Genomic DNA, 22,190 nt, shown 5'->3' with positions numbered 1-22,190 from the left:
AAAAAAGAAAAAAACAAATTCCCATGCCGGTCTGCCATAACCATCAAATCTGAAGTAGTCCAGAAAAGGATACCCGAAAAGCATAAAAAGAAATAAAGACAACAGAAACTCCCTTGTTCACCAATTTATTACTCAAAATGTTCCCACAAAGATCTGGCATAGTCCACATTCCCCCAAATCTGTCTCCAATCACTGAAAATAGCAGAAAAGTGATTGTTATTCACAGGAGCTGGGTAGTGATGACAGCGCTCATCAGAGCCTCCAGGAGTCTGCGACGATGATGAGCTTTGTCGTGAGCACCCAGCGCCTGTGATAAGCACTAACTTTATTGCTAATCACAGTCACCAGGGCCAGATTCGGAGAACATGGACACCAGTGGGGCTTTGTGGGAACATTTTTAGAAGTTCACTAAACCTGGTGAATTTAAACAAATTGGAATTGGATTTGCATTGGATTTGCAAATCGCCTTGCAGATGATTGCAACCCCCAGAGAAGGCTGAAATTATGTTTAGGAGCAGCTAGGATTTCCCTTATCACATGATATAGCACAGCCAATCATGAGGAAAATCATAGCTTGAATAAAAGCTAAAGCAGGGAATGCAGCAGCAATTTTGTAGTGAATCTGGCTGAATGCATGTCACCACTCACAGCTTAGCAATAGAACACTGAAGAAACTGTCCAGATAGTGTGTGACAGCAAAGAAGTGAAAAAGGGGTTATCCCCAATTTATCCATAGCCAGACCTGTTGAGGTCACATCAAGATTGCTATGAGAGCTGTCACACAGACAGCTCTCCAGCGACCAATGATGCCGAAGTCCCCGGGTAACCAGGGTAAACATCGGGTTACTAAGCGCAGGGCCGCACTTAGTAACCCGATGTTTACCCTGGTTACCATTGTCAAAGTTAAAAAAAACAAACAGTACATACTTTCATTCCGGTGTCTGTCCCCCAGCATCAGCTTCCCTGCACTGTTTCAGCGCCGGCCGGCCATAAAGCAGAGCACAGTGGTGACGTCACCGCTGTGCTCTGCTTTACGGCCAGCCGGCGCTGAGACAGTCAGTGCAGGAAGCTGACGCCGGGGGACAGACAGCCCGGAATGTGAGTATGTACTGTTTGTTTTTTTTAACTTTAACAATGGTAACCAGGGTAAACATCGGGTTACTAAGCGCGGCCCTGCACTTAGTAACCCGATATTTACCCTGGTTACCAGTGAACACATCGCTGGATCGGCGTCACACACGCCGATTCAGCGATGACAGCGGGGTGATCAGCGACCCAAAAAAGGTCCTGATCATTCCCAGCGACCAACGATCTCCTAGCAGGGGCCTGATCATTGGTCGCTGTCACGCATAACGATTTCGTTAATGATATCGTTGCTACATCACAAAAAGCAATGATATCGTTAACGAAATCGTTATGTGTGAAGGTACCTTAAGTCTTTGTTAGCAATGAAGAGCTTGAAATGAGTTGGTACAGTGATAGGAGACTGAAGGGCAATTGGAGTACTTTTGATTTGCAGCAAACTAATTTACTGCAAATCGATTTTTGTGACAAAGTCAGAGAAGCTGGTGAATTCAAATTTCAAAGTAGTTGGTCATCTCTAGCATAGAATAGAAACAAGTGTCTTTGTAGTGAGCACGTCATAAAGTATTTAGTTAGGAATGTGACCTTGTACCTGATATTCCCTGATGCCTCCCTTCCCAAAGACTTAGTCAAATCTGAAACTAAGAATATTAAAGTGGTAGAATCAAACAAAATGCTCAAATAAACCTTTCCTGGCACAAGTGTAAATGGTTTTTTTGGGCTCATCAAATTGATATTAGAACAAATTGCATAGCAGGATCGTCCCTTAAAAACAGTAAATGCACTATTCAGGTATTTTTGGTTATTTTTTGGGTTACTTTAAACATTACATTAAAATAATAAAAATAAAAAGCCAATGGCTTATATACAGCTCTGGCAAAAATTAAGAGACCACCACATCAAAATCCTGTCATGGGCAGCCCAATCTCCAGACCTGAACCCCATTGAAAACCTCTGGAATGTAATCAAGAGGATGATGGATAGTCACAAGCCATCAAACAAAGAAGACCTGCTTACATTTTTGCGCCAGAAGCAGAATGAAAGACTGGTGGAAAGCATGCCAAGACGCATGAAAACTGTGACTAAAGATCATGGTTATTCCGCAAAATATTGATTTCTGAACTCTTCCCGAGTTAAAACATTATTATTGTTGTTTCTAAATAATTATGAACTTGTTTTCTTTGCATTATTTGTCTGAAAGCACTGGGTTTTTTTTTATTTGACCATTTTTCTTTTTCAGAAAAAAAAATATACAAAATGTATTGTTGGGAAATTCAGAGACATGTTGTCAGAAGTTTATAGAATAAAAGAACAATTTACATTTTACTCAAAAAATATACCTATAAAGAGAAAACTCAGACAAACTGAACATTTTGCAGCGGTCTCTTAATTTTAGCCAGAGCTGTAGTATATCTTATAACTTGTTAACTTTCTTGCATCTGAGTGATGCTTTTCACTGATTTTGTGGTTATAATATTATTTTGTTCTTGGTGTTGCTTTAGCCTGGATATGCTCAGTAAAGACTTTCTCATCCTTGGAGAATTATATGTAAATTTTGCAACAAGTTAGGATTTGTACTAAAGCAGTTCTAAGAAATTGCAAAACTCTGCTTCCCTAGGGAGAAAATTATGTAGAGGATTAAATTCTGCAGTTACATTATCAGTCTCACAGTGAGAAACAAACCATTTGTCATTATGTCACTGGGAAAGGTAATAGTCTGGCACATTGGAGCAGATGCTCTTCAAGCTCCGTATATGTTAATGGAACTTCAAACAAAAGTGTAACCATAAAATGAAGGTGAGGCAGTCATACATACCCGGCAAGATGTCTCCATTTGCATGCTGCGAAGGAAATGTGTCTGCACTGACCACTACATTTGTCAGGAGCAGACCCTTTACATATTTTTTTGTAATAGTCAAGTATCCTACTATGATAGAATCTAATTAAAGATGTTCTACATGGGAGCTGTGAAAACGCACTGTAGTGTCTTCTACCATGTGCCACCAGCCAGAATTTAACATTGTTTTCTTTAGCTCCATGTGCTGAGCTTGTAGACAGGCTCCATTTTTCGGCTAGGCCTGACAGTAGCACCTCCTTCACTGTAATGATGGTGGTTTTGTCCTTGGCTGACCTTTGTGAACATCTATAAACACCAAAGCTGTGAACACTATAAATTTGGACATCTTTTTATCTAAATGAATGCATTGTCGCCTAAAAATAATTTTTACAATAAGGTTTTTTTGAACTGTAAGGAGATGAACATATTTCCCTGTTCCACCTTGAAGACATCAGTGCTGTGTATAATGTAAAGAGTAGTTTGTATAATGTCATGCTTTATGGTGATGTGTAGTGTGGATTGTGGTGTATTGTAATGTTGTGCACTGTACTGTTGGGAACCTGAGTTCTGCCCAGCAACAGACAGTGAGCAGGGTAAAACATAGTTAAGTGTTGGGACTAGCCCAGACAGGGAGGGGCTATGTAGCAGGATTAGAGAGGAACTCCTGGTAGTGACTAAGATAGGACGTAGCTTGCAGTTAGACCAGATGTTTGGTCTGAGTGCTCAGCAGAGCCGCGTGCCATGAGTGTTTTCTGACAAGAGAGAAATGAGATCGAAATGTATGTTGCCAGGACGGCAGCCGTGTGTGTGCTGCTGCTTCTCCACTCCCTGGCACTCCACAAATAAGCAGTGTCCCAGTTCATCAGTGTTGTGCTGTGTACAATACAGTATTCTCACTTTTAGGTCGGAGGCCTCCGCTGCATCCAAGTCCTTTGGACCAGCCGCACACACATCAGGAGACACATAGTTCGGTATAATAAGGTCTTTTACACACAGTTTTGGCACAGCACCCTCCAGTTCTAGTTTCGTTAATACATCACGTATCATCCTCTTGTCAGCCCCAGGGATTTCCCATCCGGCCTCACAGCACTCCCGATATACTCTGTTTCCCTCAGTCGTTTCCTCGTCCGACTTCCTCTGTATGGAAGGGAATAAGGCACACTTCCCACTGCCTAGTTTGTGCCACAGGTCCTGGACGTTACAGGAATGTCCAGCCCATTGTCACCTAAACTGTCACTGCCAACTAAACTTCCACTTGATACGAACCTCACATACTAACACTGTCTGACTAAAACCAGGAAATGCTTCTACTTTTTGTTTGACCGTACCCTTTCCCATGATGGGCTGGTCCCAAACATTTAACTGTTTCTGTTCCTGCATTCCAGCGCACAGCTTGCATTACTTTCCTACATTAGCACTATACTAACAATACTTATGCTAACACACTAATAGGCCCACAACTGCCTATCTTAACCCCTTTCTGATGTTGGGTGTAATAGTAGTCCCACATTGGAATCCCTCCCTTTGATGTGGGCTCCGGCTCTGAGCCCACATTTTTGCCACCGGAACTTGTCAGTTGTTTTGAACAGCTAACATGTGCCTCTAACACTGTGGGTGGAATCGCGATCCACCCGCGGCTATTAACTTGTTCAATGCCTCTGTCAATCTATGACAGCGGCATTTAACTCGTGCGTACCAGAAGCACCCTGGAAATCCCACCCATCGGTGACCCCATCACGTGATCGTGAATTACCGATTGGTTGGCATGATAACTAAATTTGTCCAGCAGACCTCTACAGTTGTCATAGCCAGATTGCTATGAGTGCCGCCTGATGGTCGGCATCTATAGCAAGTGAGCATTTCTGCTACACATAAGCAATCTGATCATCGCTTGTGTGTACCACAGACTATTCGACAACTGCAGCTTCTTGTCTCCCATGGAGACTATTCAAGCATGCAAAAAGTAAAATAAATGTTTTTAAAAATATTAAAAAAAAAGTTCAAATCACCCACCATTCAAAATAAAACAATAAAAGAAAAATCAAATATACACATATTTGGTATCGCCGCATTCAGAATCAATATAAAAAAAGAACTAACCCGATCGCTGGACAGCGCAACGAGAAAAAAATTAAAAACGTCAGAATTAAGTTTTTTTGGTCGCCGTAACATTCTAATAAAATGCAATAACGGGTGATCAAAATATTATATCTACATCAAAATAGTATGAATAAAAACATCAGCTTGGCACACAAACAATAAGCCCTCACTTATTTTCACCACTTAAATAAAAAAGAACCTATAAATGTTGGGTGTCTATGAACTCGTAATGACCTGAAGAATCATAATGGCAGGTCAGTTTTAGCATTTAGTGAAGATGATAAAAATAAAAAAAACAACTGTGGAATTGCACTTTTTTTGCAATTTCTCCACACTTGTAAATTTTTTCCCGTTTTCAAGTACACGATATGTTAAAACTAATGGTGTCGTTCAAAAGTATAACGAGCCTCTCACATTTCCATTTTGACAGAAAAATAAAAAAGCTATGGCTCTGGGAAAAAGGAGAGCAAAAAACGAAAACGCAATAACGAAAATACCTCCAGTTATGAAGGGGTTAACCTATCTGTAACTAATCTGAATCATAAAATTCCTATTCATCACTGCCTAAATAATAACTTATATCCTATTCTTTCTTTTAACCTGAGTGTACCAGGATACCTGAGGCATTACCAGTACAGTACCCACACAGCACCATCAGTCCTCATAGCATTCTATGCATTTTATATTATACCGTAAAAACACAATACAACAACGTGTTAGTATTCACTCTGCAAGTGTTGTAAATAAGAACCGTTTGAGAAGTTCTGTGCCCGCTATTCTGGGTACATAGTTGCCCAGCAATGGATGTTTATTAAAGCGTCGTTTGGTAAGAACTGGTGGTCTCTGTTAACATCTGGTCCTGGCAAACCAGTATCATTGGTTAATGTTATATTTGTGGTGTTGTGCATTGGAGTTTGCCATGTTTTCGGATGGTCAAGGATGACTAAAAATATATTAATTTGTTTAACAACGTGCCACTTAAAGAGGTATTCTCAAGTTGTCTTTTAAGTAGCTCACAGCTATGCAGTCTCTCCTTACTTCCCGGTAGCTTGGGGGCAGCTGCTACTCCATGACTGTCAGTTCTGGTGAGCAGTTTTATTCTGCCACTCATTATTAGGGGTGTTTGTTCTGACTACAGTGTTATTGCTATATTTACACGTAGAGATAGCTGTGTATTTGAACAAGAACACAGCTCAGGAAAGTGAGAGCTGTGATTAGGAGAACTGCAGTGGAATCTGACAATGCAAGTTAGGCTGCTTTCACACATCAGTTTTTTGCCGTCAGGCACAATCCGGCGATATCGCTAGCCAGGACGCTGCAACGTCACGGATCGCTAGCAATATCGTTGTGAAGTTGTTTAAGGTACCTTCACACTAAACAACTTCACAACGATATCGCTAGCGATCCGTGACGTTGCAGCATCCTGGCTAGCGATATCGTTGTGTTTGACACGCAGCAGCGATCAGGATCCTGCTGTGATGTCGTTGGTCGCTGCAGAAAGTCCAGAACTTTATTTCGTCGCTGGACTCTCTGCAGACATCGCTGGATCGGCGTGTGTGACGCCGATTCAGCGATGTCTTCACTGGTAACCAGGGTAAACATCGGGTTACTAAGCGCAGGGCCGCGCTTAGTAACCCGATGTTTACCCTGGTTACCATCGTAAAAGTAAAAAAAACAAACACTACATACTTACCTTCAGCTGTCTGTCCCCGGCGCTCTGCTTCTCTGCACTCCTCCTGCATCCTGTGTCAGCGTCGGCCAGCCGGAAAGCAGAGCGGTGACGTCACCGCTCTGCTTTCCGGCCGCTGTGCTCACAGTCAGTGCAGGAAAGCAGAGCGCCGGGGACAGACAGCGGAAAGTAAGTATGTAGTGTTTGTTTCTTTACTTTTACGATGGTAACCAGGGTAAACATCGGGTTACTAAGCGCGGCCCTGCACTTAGTAACCCGATGTTTACCCTGGTTACCGGCATCGTTGGTCGCTGGAGAGCTGTCTGTGTGACAGCTCTCCAGCGACCAAACAGCGACGCTGCAGCGATCGACATCGTTGTCGGTATCGCTGCAGCGTCGCTTAGTGTGAAGGTACCTTTTGTGTGAAGGTACCTTTAGAGTGTCATTGAAGTGATGTACAGTGAGATCAGGACAGGAAAAAGAGGAGATTGGGGAAAATGATGAGTGTAGGGAGTCTGAAAGTGTATGAGAGGTAATAGCATGTAGATTTCTGAATGTGTGGTAGGTATGAGAGTGCTGGGGTGGGCAAGGGATTGTGCGTGTGAAGAATAGAATGTTGTGGTCAGAGAGGGGAAGCGGTGGGTTATCTAGGTAGGAGATTGAACAGAGCCGGACAAAGACCAGGTCAAGGGTGTTGCAGTCTTCGTATGTTTCAGAGGTTGAGAGCTGTGAGAGGCCTAGAGACGTGGTTAGTGATAGAAGCTGGGATGCAGATGTGGAAGTGGGGCTGTTAATGGGGATGTTGAAGTCTTCCATGTTAAGGGTTGGGAGTTAAGAGGACATGAAGTGTGGCAGCCAGGCAGAGAAATGGATATGCTTGAGTATGTGCAGCAAGACCCAGTTAGCTACTATGGTTATTAGGCCGTTATTAGGCCAGTGTCACACTTGCGTGTGCAATGCGAGAAACTCTCACGAGTCTCTCGCATCAGTACCCGACACTGCTGGCGGCAATTCAGACCAGAGCGTTCAACTGCTTGTATTTCTATGCAGCCGCACACTCCGATCCCAAGTGCCAGCGGCAGTGCCGGGTATTGATGCGAGAGTCTTGCAAAAGCTTCTCGCATTGCACACGCAAGTGTGACACCGGCCTTAATTTACAATACAGGAGAGCTTATTAGACAGTACGAAAATAACAAGTTTGCAAATTATTTGCTTTTTCTATCTGCTGTCATTTTCCTGCTGTGAGATCTTTTATCTTTCAGCTGGTTTCAACAAGAGTCAGCCCAGAACCTGGCCAAGAGTGTGCAGGAGTTACATTCCAGGAGAGGAGATAACTCCTGACATACTAGTCAGCTCTGTCCATCCAATTGATTTCTATACCGCAGTTTGCTGCTCACCTACCTCCTCCTTCCTCATGGCCGCTCATGACAGAGCTCTTAACAGTCCTACAGAATTACAATCACCTAACCCTAAGGCTGCTTTCACACATCAGTTTTTTGCCGTCAGGCTCAATCAGGCGAATTTTGAAAAAAACAGATCCGTCGCAAATTGTGAAAAACTGATGCGACAGATCAATTTTTTCGCCGATCCGACTAGATTATCCGGTCCGGATCCGAATAGCTAGTCCAGAAAGAGAGGAGAGAGAGAGTCACTAATGCAAGTCTATGAGAAAAAAACGGACTTTTGCTGGCTCACATCACAAACCCGATTTCTCCAGCGATGCTCTAGGAGTGCTGAACGCTTATGGAGGAAAACTCGCACACCAGAAGACTTCATACACATCAAATTTATGTTAAGAACCTATAATTCTGCCCTTCATCTCGCCAAACAGACCTACTTCACCACCCTGATCTCCTTACTATCCAACAACCCCAAGAAACTTTTTGACACCTTTCACTCCATCCTCAGGCCAAAAGCACAAGCCCCTATCACAGACATTAGTGCTGATGACTTGGCCTCCCACTTTATAGAGAAAATAGATAATATCTATCAGGAAATTTGCTCCCAGCCACTAAGTGCAGTGACTCCCATCCCTCCCTGCATTTTCCCTGGCTTACTCTCCACATTCAATCCCATGACAGAAGAAGAAGTCTCCAAGCTCCTCTCTTCTTCTTGTCCAACTACATGCACTACTGACCCCATTCCCTCTCATCTCCTCCAGACAGTCTCTCCAGTTGTCACAAGTCACCTAACTACAATCTTTAATCTCTCTCTCTCCTCTGTCACTTTGCCCCCCTCCTCCTTCTAACACTCTATCATTAGGCCATGTTCACACGTTGCAGATTTTACCATGGATCCGCAGCATTTTTGATGCTGCGGATCTGCAGCAGTTTCCCATGCGGTTTACCGTACTATGAAAACCTATGGAAAACCCAATCCGCTGTGCACATGCTGCGGAAAAAAACATGCGGAAACGCAGCACTGTTTTTTCCGCAGCATGTCAATTCTTTGTGCGGATCTGTAGCGTTTCTGCACCCTTTGATTTGCATTAAGTCGGGCACATCCGCAGCAAAACCGCAGATGTAAAAAAGATCTGCGGTTTAGCTGCGGAAGAAATGCTGCAGATTGGGAGGAGGGAGTGTGTGGGTGGAGTGTGGGCGGTGACTGTGTGCGTGTATGTGTGTGCGGGCGTGGTCTGCGGGCTGGAAGTGGGTGTGCCGCTGCATCTGCGGGGCTGTCGGGGGTCTGTGCGGGGCTGCCGGTGTGTCTGCGGGGCTGTCGGGGGTCTGTGTGGGGCTGCCGGTGCATCTGTGGGGCTGTCGGGGGTCTGTCCGGGGCTACCGGTGTGTCTGCAGGGCTGTCAGGGGTCTGTGCAGGGCTGTCGCGGGTCTGTGTGGGTCTGCCGATGCATCTGCGGGTCTGTCGGGGGTCTGTGCGGGACTGCCGGTGCATCTGCGGGGCTGCCGGTGCGTCTGTGGGGTTGTCGGGGGTCTGTGTAGGGCTGCCGGTGTGTCTGCGGGGCTGTCGGGGGTCTGTGTGGGGCTGTCGGGGGTCTGTGTGGGGCTGCCGGGGGGCTGTGCGGTGTTATGATGAGGTAATTCAGTACCACAATGGACATAGAAGTCAGAGCACATACAGTGATCTGACAAAAACCCAAAAACATAGAACGAGCTCTGAGACGTGGGAACTCTGCTGACAGCAATCCCTAATCCTCTCCAACCACACTAGAGGCAGCCGTGGATTGCGCCTAACGCTCCCTATGCAACTCGGCACAGCCTGAGAAACTAGCTAGCCTGAAGATAGAAAATAAGCCTACCTTGCCTCAGAGAAATACCCCAAAGGAAAAGGCAGCCCCCACATATAATGACTGTGAGTTAAGATGAAAAGACAAACGTAGAGATGAAATAGATTTAGCAAAGTGAGGTCCGACTTACTAAACAGAGCGAGGATAGGAAAGGTAACTTTGCGGTCAACACAAAACCCTACTAACAACCACGCAAAGGGGGCAAAAAGACCCTCCGTACCGAACTAACGGCACGGAGGTACACCCTCTGCGTCCCAGAGCTTCCAGCAAGCAAGAAAAAACAAATAGACAAGCTGGACAGAAAAAAACAGCAAACAAAATAGCAAAGCGGAACTTAGCTATGCAGAGCAGCAGGCCACAGGATCGATCCAGGAGGAAACAGGTCCAATACTAGAACATTGACTGGAAGCCAGGATCAAAGCACTAGGTGGAGTTAAATAGAGCAGCACCTAACGACTTCACCACATCACCTGAGGAAGGAAACTCAGAAGCCGCAGTACCACTCTCCTCCACCAACGGAAGCTCACAGAGAGAATCAGCCGAAGTACCACTTGTGACCACAGGAGGGAGCTCTGCCACAGAATTCACAACAGTGCGGGCTGTCGGGGCTGTGCGGAGGGTCTTTGTGTGTGTGTGCGTGCAGATATTGTCCGATGGAACTACAAGTCCCATCGGGCTATGCCTGCTACAGTGACAGTGATTGACACATTAGCCAATGATGGGACAGTAGTAGTCCCATCATCCGGCTAATGTTTTGAATGTAAAAAAAAATACATACACACATACAGTACATACAACATACAATAGTACATACAACATACAACAGTACATACAACATACAACAGTACATACAACATACAACAGTACATACAACATACAACAGTACATACAACAGTACATACAACATACAACAGTACATACAACATACAACATATGACATACAGTACATATATCATACAACAGTACATACAACATGTGACGTACAGTACATACAACATACACCAGTGCATACAACATACAACAGAACATACAACATACAACATATAACAGTACATACAACATATGACATACAGTACATACAACAGTACATACAACATACAACATACAGTACATTTATACAGTACATACATCATGTACATATAGACATACAGTACATACAACATAGAGTACATACTCATCATCACCTTGATCCCAAAGCCATTGCTCGCCTGTAAAAAAATTAAAATAATAAACAATATACTCCCTGATCCGCAGGTATCCAATTAATACAAGTGTCCCACGACGATCTCCCGTGGAGAGCAGCCACATCAGTTGATGCAACCGCTCTCTAGGGGCTCCAGAAATACAATGACGGAAGGTATCCATCCGGAATTTGTGTTCCTCCACCGCTGTGAGTAATAGTCCCTATTCTCACTTGTGGCACTGCTGTGTGGGAAAATTCCCACACAGCTTTGCCATAAAGTGAGACCCTGAACTCCGGTAACCTCTTCAGTGATGAACTGCAGGAGCCATTGTCTCCTGTCAGTGTGTCACTGGAGGCCCTATAGAGCGGTGACATCACCCGATGTCACTGTTCTATAGGGGAGATTGTCGTGGGACACTCGTTATTAATTGGACTACGGCGGAAAGTGAGTATACGGTTGGTTTATTACTTTTAATTTTTTGCAGGCGATCGAGAATGGTAAGTATGGTGAAATTAAGAATATTAAAATACTTTTTTCTGGCTGTCTTTTTTTATATTTAACTCTTTCACTACTAAAGGATTAGTAATGGATAGGTGTCTTATTGACACCTCTCCATTACTAACCGGGCTTAATGTCACCTTACAATACAAAGGTGACATTAACCCCTTATTACCCCATATCCCACTGCTACAGGGGAGTGGGAAGAGAGGGGCTAAGTGCCGGAATTGGAACATCTTACAAATGTGCCATTTCTAGGGTGGCTGCGGCCTGGTATTTGTAGCCAGGGGGGACAAATATCCAAGGCCCCTCTCTAGGCTATGAAATGCGTAGCCTTTCTTGCTATAAAATATAGGGGGACCCCACGTCATTTTTTTGGGGGGTCCCCCTATTTTAATAGCCAGTAAAGGCTATGTAGACTGGCGGGCTGATATTCATAGCCTGGGAGGGGGCCATGGATATTGCCCCCTTCCCAGGCTACAAATATTGGCCCCCGGACGTAGGCTTTCCCCCTCTGGTGCAGAAAATTGTGCTGGAGCCCACGCCATTTTTTTTCAGTTTTTTTTAATGAACATGTTCATTAATCAACACTGGCCTTGCTATTATATATCTATGCATAAATCTATATATCTATAGATGGATATCTATGGATATATCTATAGCTATAACTATGGCTACATCTATCTATAGATATATTTATAGATATATCTGTAGATACATAGATATATCTATCCATATATCTATCTGGCTACTTTCACACATCAGGTTTTTTCCATCAGGCACAATCCGGCGAGTTTTGAAAAAACGGATCCGTTTTTTTTCCGCTGGATCTGTTTTTTTCTCACAGAGTTGTATTAGCGCCGGATTGCGCCTGATGGCCACATGTTTCATCCTTTTTTTTGTCGGATCCGTCAAAAAAGCTGTTTCCGGCGGACGGGGAAAACGTACAGAGGAACGTTTTTTTCTGTCCAGCAAAAAAACGCCCAGCGACGGATCTAGTGAAAAATGTATAAAACTGAGATGTGAAATGATGAATCCGGCCTCTGAATCCGGTTTTTCATGCATTTTTTCCATTCAAATTATACACATTTTCCATTCTCTCTCTATCTTTAAAAAAAAAACGGATCACTTGCATCAGTTTTTCACGATTTGCAACGGATCCGTTTTTTTCAAAAATTCGCCGGATCCTGCCTGATGGAAAAAAAAGGATGTGTGAAAGCAGCCTAACTATCCATATATCTGTCTACATCTATCCATAGATATATCTGTCCATAGATACAGTATATCTATCCATACATATATCTATAGATAGATACATACATAGATCTATCTATCTATCTATCTATCTATCTATCTATCTATCTATCTATCTATCTATCTATCTATGTGTGTAATGGAGTGTGGGTTGGACAAATGTAAAAGAGGAGGTTGGACAAGAAATTACATCACAATTTTTTTTTTTTTGCTCAATAATACATCTTTATTTAGCTTTCATAAACGCATACAAAAATGCATCAAAAACGTGCAAAAATGCATCAAAAACACGGCTGCGTTTTCTGCTAAGAGCTGTGGATTTACTGCAGAAAGATCCGTAAGGAAAATCTGCAACGTGTGCACATACCCTAAGGCCATGTTCACACCATCCTTTTTTTCATGCGGAATCGCCGCGATTTTCCCGCTGCGGGTCCGCAGCTGTTTTCCATGCAGGGTACATTACAATGTAACCTATGGAAAACAGGAACTGCTGTGCCCACATTGCGGAAAATCGCGAAAAAAGCCGCGCTGAATAGCCGCGGCAAAAAAGAAGTACCATGTCACTTCTTTTTGCGGAACTGCAGCGGTTCTGCACCCATAGACCTCCATTGTGAGGTCAAACCCGCAGTAAAACCCGCAGATGAAAAAAATATCTGCGGGTTTTCTGCGGTTTGTGGTGCAGAACCGCTGCAGCGTGGCTGCCCCCCCGTGCCCCAATCCCACCCCCCCATGCTCCGATGCCACCCCCCCGTGCTCCGACGCCCCCCCGTGCCCTCATCTCCCCCCCTTATACTTACCCGGCCTCCCGGTCTCCGTCCGGCCGTCTTCTCCCTGGGCGCCGCCATCTTGCAAAATGGCGGGCACATGCGCAGTGCGCCCGCCGAATCTGCCGGCCGGCAGATTTGTTCAAAAGAGCATTTTGATCACTGAGATAGGTTATATCTCAGTGATCAAAATAAAAAAAATAGTAAATGACCCCCCCCTTTGTCACCCCCATAGGTAGGGACAATAAAAAAATTAAGAATTTTTTTTTTCCACTAAGGTTAGAATAGGGTTAGGGTTAGGGGTAGGGTTAGGGGTAGGGTTAGGGGTAGGGTTAGGGTATTTTCAGCCATTTTAACCCTAAAAAACTTCCTAGAAAACACACAGACTCTGCATAGAAAACTGCATAAAAAACGCATCAAAAAACGCACCAAAAAAGCACCAAAAAAAGGATCTGCGTTCTCTGCCAAGAGCTGCGGTTTTTAGTCCTGAAAAAAAAGGAAGGAAATCAGGAATGTGTGAACATAGCCTAACTCCACTACTAAAGAAACCCACCCTCGATCCATCCTGCACAAATAACTACAGACCAGTCTCCAATCTCCCCTTCATCTCTAAACTTTTGAAGCTCCTGATCTTCTCCCGCCTTACCCGTTACCTCTCCACTCATTCGCTCCTAGACACTTCTCAGTCCGGTTTCCGCCCCCTACATTTGACAGAAATTACACTCATCAAGGTGACCAACGACCTTCTGACAGCATAATGTAATGATGACCACTCTCTGCTCATTCTTCTCAACCTTTTTGCAGCTTTCGACACTGTTGACCTCCCTCTCCTACTCTCTAGGCTCCAGTCACTTGGCATTAAGGACACTGCTCTCTCCTGGTTCTCTTCCTATCTTTCTGACCGCTCCATCAGTATTCTGTTCCCTGGCTCCACTTCATCTCCTCTTCCTCTCACTGTCGGGGAACCTCAGGGCTCAGTCCTTGGCCCCCTTCTCTTCTCCCTCTACACGGCCCCAATAGGACAGACCATCAGCAGATTTGGCTTTCAGTACCATCTTTAGGCCGATGACACAGCTATACATGTCATCCCCTGACCTTACTCCCGCTGTACTACAGAACGCCACTGACTGTCTGTCTGCAGTCTCCAACATCATGTCCGCTCTCTATCTGAAACTCAACCTCTCCAAAACTGAACTTCTTCTGCTCCTGCCATCTACTAACCTCCCTAAACCCGACGTTTCCCTCTCCGTGGGTGGCACCATAATAACACCCCGGCAGCAAGCGCGCTGTCTGGGTGTTATGTTTGACTCCAATCTCTCCTTCACCTCCCATATACAATCCCTTGCCCACTCGTGCTGCTTACACCTAAAGAACATCTCTAGAATCCGCCCTTTTCTCACCATGGAAACCACAAAAACCCTCACTGGCGTCTTGATCCACTCCCACCTGGACTACTCTAATGCTCTACTAATTGGCCTCCTCCTTACTCGACTTTCCCCCTCCAGTCCATCCTTAATGCAGCAGCCAGGGTTGTCCATCTGGCTAATCGTTACTCGGTCGCGTCCGCTTTTCGCCAGTCGTTACACTGGCTACCCATTCATTACAGAATACAATTCAAAGTACTTGTTCTCACCCACAAAGCTCTTCACAATGCGGCACCCCCATACATCTCCTCCCTCATTTCTGTCTAAAGGCCTAACCGACCGCTGCGCTCTGCAAATGACTTTCTACTAACCTCTGCACTAATCCGTACCTCTGCACTAATCCGTACCTCCCACTCCCGACTCCATGACTTCTCCCGCGCTGCGCCAATCCTCTGGAATGCTCTACCCCAAGAAATTAGGACCATCCACAATTTGCATAGTTTTAGGCACTCGCTCAAAACACATTTGCTCAGAGCGGCCTATCACATTCAGTAATCAAAGTCATGTTATGTTTGTGTGTGTGCAGCCCATTCACTATCTCCATCTATCCCCCACCCCCTGAAGATGGCTGGACCATCATTATAAATACATCATTGTAAATACACACCTGTGCTTTGTATCTCCCCCACCTCATTGTGGATTGTAAGCTCTCAAAAGCAGGGTCGTTTTGTTTTGCTTTAATTATTGTACTGTTAACTTTGATACTTATGACTGTTGTGTTTGAAACTGTTAAACTGTAAAGCGCTGCGGAATATGTTGGCGCTATATAAAGATTATTATTATGTATATTTCATATAATATTATTATTAGTATGTATATTTATGTATATTTTTGATCAGTGTTTCATCTGTATTTGTATGCCAAAACCAGGATTGTCTCCAAAGCACAGAACAGGTGTCAATTTTTTTTTATAGTTTTTATCAATAAGTTCCATTTTGGCATATAAACACTCTTGAAAAAATACTGACATGTGATTGAGACCTAAGGAAGGGTATTCCAGTAAACAAGTGCAGCCCAGGAGACAGTTTGAGACCCTGATTGATTCCAGCGATGTGTCTTTTGCTGGGCTGCTTGCTGTCATTTTGATACAACCACTGTTTTATTTGCTGTAGATCTAACAGTACACAAAATGTTGAGCCCTGTATAGCCCCGCCCACACCACTGATTGGATGCTTTCTGTGTACACTGTACCTTGACAGAAAGCAGTTAATCAGTGGTGGGGGAGGGGTTACACAAAACAAATTGACTAGAAAACATGAGACACCTAGTCCTAGTCCTGTAGTGATAATCTCCTGCTAATAAAATACTGATTTCATTGAAACAGCAACACGCAGACTAGTAAGTGAGACATTGCTCGAGTCAGGGTCTCAGTCTCTGCATAATGCTGCTCTCAGATTACGTAGTGCAAACCTGCTAACGGCTTCCCTTCAATATGTTGGAAAAAAAAACTTTAAGAAGCATTCAGGGCATAAACATATATGACCTTTCCCCTGGATAGGTGATGAATATTGCATCATTGGGCATCCAACCAATAAAACCCTGACCCATTTTAGAATAGGTAAGCTTAATCCCCATCATTCTTGATCACACACGACAAAAGTAGGGGTTTGAATTGAGAAGCAGTTCAGCAGGAGTGATGCCACTTTGATTGAACTCTATTGAAATGATAGTATCAGCCCAATACAGGGAATACATATTGTGCACTGGTAACATGGAAGAAGGAACGTACAACAGTGAGTTCTCAGTAAGTCCAGAGTGTAGAATATTATAGATAATTTTACCCAAAGTCCAAGCCAAATACAGGTTTCTTTTCTAAATAGTGTTATCATTTTCACAACTCAAAGTCTAGGCCATTGGGTACATACTATTTATGGCTGGTGTGGACCCATTGGAAGATAATTCACTATAGGGTCTTTGTGTTTAGCAGTTGTATAAAGTGAAGGTTGACCAAAGCCATGTGACTAAAATGGGCACATATTCTGCCATTTAGTAATTGGACGCCAGATGGGCACATGGATAGTGTATCGCCTATTAACCAAGGCAGAAACTAAATAATAGGAATCCTGGTGTGATCTAATGGATGTATAATATGGTTTTGTTTTTTTTTAGGGAATTTGAAAGAGTATATTTGAACCATTATTGGCATGAGACTGAGAATTGCCAGAAAATCTCTGTTCATCTATGTAACGTGACTGCTGAGGTGTCTGCCAGCGTCTCATATAAGTTTCGGGTTCGGTCAGAATTAGGAGACCAGCAATCTTCTTGGGCAGAACTTGAGCCGCCATTCCACAGAAAGACGAGTAAGTAATGTTCCTACTGGTGAATTATTTTCTATGTATTATTTAATTCACACGGAAGAACCAACAAATACTGTATGTTTTATAATGCGTAGAAAAGCTATATATAGAATACTAGATGGCAGCCCGATTCTAACGCATTGGGTATTCTAGAGAATATGTATGTAGTTCATTTATGAAGTTTTCAGAATAATGCAATTTATACACAGGATTTGGCCGGCCGGGCGTGACCAATTAGCGAAGTGTGGTTCAAATTCCGCGCCAATTTGCGGCTTGACTTCATCGGCCGGCCGCTACCATTCACTGAAGCCAGGGCCTTGGTTCTCCTTGTGGTGGATGACGTTACCGTTCTATCATGGAAAGCTCTTCTGGATTTGTTTACAATACATCATCTTCTGGTTATAGTGGTTCTGCATAATTTAGAACAGAAAAAAAGTTTGAGGTGTAAATTATTTAGTTTTATTTTGTTTTACTATTTATTTATGCAGGACCAGTCATCAGGTCAAAAACGGTCATGTTTTCCTGTTGTTTTCTTTCTGCTGCTCCCGAGTATTTTTTTTCCACCCTAGTTCATTCAGTTCCTCACTTGAACTCTTCTTCTGTTAAGCCATGCTGAAACAAACTGGACATGAGTTTTTTTGTCACCATCTTGATCAGAATGTACTCTATAAGCCCACTTTGGTCATGGTCACCCCACAACACTTTGCCTGTTTGGGACTCACTGAGAAATTTGCCATGATGTGACAGTGGGCTTATACTTTTTGATCAAAATGTAAACTAAGAACCTGGTGTTCAGTTTTCTAAATTTTGCATAGCTGCAGTTATTTTAAACATCATGTACTATACTGTACAAATACACAATGTATTACACTTCATAACAGGGGTGGGGAACCTCTGGCCCACTTAGGGGACCGCAGTGATTGGGCCAGCAGCCCTGTTTTGCTGACACTTTAATACCTTCTTGCACTGTGTTCACTACTGAGGATTAAGTCTTCATAGCATCTGGACGTAGTTTGTGGATAGTTAGCGCAATGCACACGAGCCCCACAGATGAAGACAGGACTGGAAGCCACAGTGTCACTTGTAATATATATGCTCCAGCCCCAATGTCTCCTATTGTATATACCTCAGCCCAAATGTCTACTCTGATGTATATGCTCCAGCCCCAATGTCTCCTATTGTATATACCTCAGCCCAAAGGTCTACTCTGATGTATATGCTGCAGCTCCAGTGTCTCCTGTTTGATGTATGTGCCCCAACCTCAGTGTATCCTACAGTGTGTTGAAAAAGTATTCATACCGCGTGAACTTTTTTTTTCATGTTACACCCATAAACTTAAATGTATTTTATTGGGATTTTATGTGCCATGTGTGAAGAGTAAAGAAAATTAAACATGGCTATAAAAATAATTTTAAAAATAAAAATCTGAAAATTGTAACGTGGCATGGGACGGCAGTCGTGGGCGTGGGAGCACCATCCATGCCATGCCACACCACGCTACATGAAAATGGGTGTCCTGACTAGGTATGTGCTGATGTCACCTTGATAATATGCCTCTGCAGACTTCATACTGCCGTTTGACTTGGCAGGCTAGGACTGGATGAGGTCATGATGAAAGAGGGACACCAAAGTCCAAAAATAAACTTTTCTTCACTTAACAAGAACTTGATGATAAGTATATACATCAGATAGCAGTCACAACACTTCATGCATGCTCCTTCTGCATTCTGTAGAGACAGGGACTGTACGTTTATACATGATGACACATGACAAGTTCAGCAAACCATTATTGAGAAACTCCATATTCCCTTCTGTAGTACTCTCACAGTCCATTTGATGAAGGCCACAAGCTCCTTGCAACGCCACTGTACGTTCAGCTCTCCATACGATAACTCCTGTATTAGTATGTGACACTCCAGCTTTCTCTCTTGTATAGATAATTGTTCCCTTAGTCTGTTTATCTGAGATAAGGAATCCTTTCAGCTTAACCCCTATAATAGGGCCTTCTGTTAACCTGAGCAAAATTCCATAGGGTTTAAGTATTCCCCCTGGCCTGGTTTAAGGACCTTGTCCTTCCCATTGTCTACACTAAGGTCCCTACCTGAGATCCATCCTCCTGCTGCCACTAGATCCTTGATTTCCTTCAGAACATACTATCTTACATTTTGTGGTCTTCCCTCTTCACACAGTACACCAATTTTATGCAGGTCTGCATGCAGTTAGATCATAGGTCTGTTACTTCTCAAGTACTGCCTATCTAACTTATAACAGGAAATTGCTGTTTCCAGTTGGTGATCATGTAACTCCTTCCACCAAAGGTTTCTCCTAGTTGTTACCCCTGTCTGCAGCTAACTCACCGTTGCTGGGCAGAAAATAGATGTAACATCATTTATAACATCATTTAAAACATAGCAATGCATTATATAGCCATAAAATCTACAAGGGGTGTGAGCAGCTTCTCTACTCCCTTTGACATTTCTATTCAGCCCCCTGTAGTCTGATACTTCTAAATAAAATCCTGAGTGACAAATTGCCTCCAGAAGTCACATTAGTAAATTAAGTCCACTTGTGTGTAATTTTTTCTCCGTACAACTACAGTTGTTCTCTGAAGACCTCAGAGGTTTGTTTGAGAACATTAGGGATGAAACAGTATCATGAAAACCAAGGAACACTCCAGACTGGGCAGGAATAAAGTTGTGGAAAAGAGTTAAGCAGATTTAAGCTATAGAAAAATAGCCCAAGCTCTGAACATCTCATGGAGCACTGTTCAATCCATCATTAAAAATGGAAGGAGTATGGCACAACTGCAGACCTACCTAGACATGATTGTCCACCTACACTGACATGACAAGTAAAGAGAGCACTAACAAGAGAAGCAGCCAAGAAGTATATAGTCACTCTGGAGGAGCTGCAGAGATCAAGCGCTCAGGTGGGAGAATCTATCCACAAGATAGCAATTTGTCATATATTCCACAAATCTGCCCTTTATGGAAAAGTGGCTCACATAGGACATAAATTCAAGAAAAATCTCACAGAAAAAAAACAGCCTTACCAACACCAGGTCAGATAACCAATGCACTAGGAGGATGCAGCAAAATACTGGAGAAACAACCGCTCAGAAACATACCAAATTATGGGGTTGGCGGTGTGGTTGCCCATACTATCAGGCAAGTTGCCCAGCACCATATAAGTGCACCCCACAAGGACAAAAACCCGAATTCATCCAACCAATGTGCAAATAAAAAGATGAAAAATGGTGTGTAAAATAAAAGAGGTATTGGTAGATATTTTGGCCAAAAAGCGCAAGCTTGCAACCCACATCAAGGATCCTCATACTTTTGAGTCCCTACACTGCATTGAAAAATGGCTCACATAAGACATAAATAAAAAAAATCTCAAAAAGAAACAGCATTATGAACACCGCTAGAACATTGATAATCTGACCTGGTGTTGGTAAGGCTGTTTTTTTTTTCTATGAGCTCTTTATTGAAGACTGGCAACAAGAAAGCCATTTTTGAAAGCAAGCCATAAGAATTACCATTTGCAGTTTGCAAAAAGACATGTAGGGGACACAGCAAGCATGCAGAACAAGGTGCTCTAATAAGATAAGACCAAAGTAAAACTTTTTGGGCTAAATGCCAAACACTGTGTAGTGGAAAATTAACACTGCACAATCACGCTGAAAGCACCATCCTCACTGTCAAACATGATAGTGTCAGCGTCATCTATATGCTCCATTACCAGTGCATCTTATGTGATGTATATGCTCCCGTCCTAGTGTATCCTATGTGATGTGATGTAGAAATATAAAAGTTTGGGCACTCCTGGTTGAAATTACTGTTATTGTGAACTTTTTTGATTTAAAAAATTGCAACAAGGAAAATGGGCCGATGTAAAAGTTTGGGCAGCCTTGAAGAATTGTGTGCTTAAATAACTTTGACCAAGGTTTTAGCCTGTTAAAGTTATTGCTTGTTTACTATCATTGTTAGGAAAGGCTCATAAAAACCTAGTCTACTCTAAACTTGTGCCAAAAAACAGCAGCCATGGGTTTTTCTAAGCAGCTGCCTAGCTCTCTGAAAGTGAAATTGATGGAGGCCCACAAAAGCAGGAGAAGGCCATAAGAAGAGAGCAAAACATTTTCAAGTTGCCCTTTCCTCAGCTCTTGTAACGCCTGGGAGAGGCGAGGTTCCTAGAGTGGACCCTCTGGGTCATGGTACCCAACCTCCCCTGGGTGAACTATCCAGGTGAAACCGACATCTATACAGGGATAATTAGGGGCAGGCCCAGGGGATTCAAATACCTCTACAGCCGGTGTCAAGAGGGTGGCTCATAGAGAAGTAGGTAACGGGAGAAAGCAATATTACACAGAACCGAGGGAACTGGAAGAACAGAGGAGATGGAACAAAACAGAGCGCAGGAAGCCAAGGACTGGAGAGGAGCAAAAGTCGAAGGACAGGGTCCGTGGACTGTAAGAACAACGGGAAGGAGCAGGACCACCAGGAATAGATGGAGAAGACTGGGGCCGTGGGAAAGACAAGGGGAAGAAACGAGTAACCACAGGGCAGACAAGAGCACAGAAGGAACGTACAGAAAGGAGCCTACGTACTGGTACAGAGAAATACACAATAATCAGGTGCCTCCACTAAGGTAGCGACCTGATACACCCGATACCTTGACTCCATTGGCTTATTGGTGCTTCCGGATCAGGACAACGCAGTTGCTGAAAGTAAGGGAGATGTGTGCAGTTGCACCCAAGGCGCATGCGCGAGAAACGAAGTTCCGCTGTCGACTGCGAGACCGGCAGCGCAGGAGAGACACGCGGTGACCCCCGTCCGG

At 43.6% G+C, this 22,190-nt stretch overlaps 1 protein-coding gene across 1 annotated transcript in view; it reads left to right on the top strand.

The window, feature by feature from the left end:
- The window catches only part of IL20RB (interleukin 20 receptor subunit beta), a 134,488-nt gene that overhangs the window by 47,745 nt on the left and 64,553 nt on the right, over positions 1 to 22,190 (top strand). The window contains exon 3 of the mRNA XM_069727947.1: positions 17,167 to 17,357. Coding sequence (XP_069584048.1) covers positions 17,167 to 17,357 — 191 coding nt within the window. The remainder of the gene's footprint in view (positions 1 to 17,166; positions 17,358 to 22,190) is intronic.

The sequence above is a fragment of the Ranitomeya imitator genome, chromosome 5 (assembly GCF_032444005.1).
Source record: "Ranitomeya imitator isolate aRanImi1 chromosome 5, aRanImi1.pri, whole genome shotgun sequence".
Lineage (NCBI taxonomy): Eukaryota > Metazoa > Chordata > Amphibia > Anura > Dendrobatidae > Ranitomeya > Ranitomeya imitator.
This window is presented reverse-complemented; position numbering and strand designations above follow the sequence as displayed.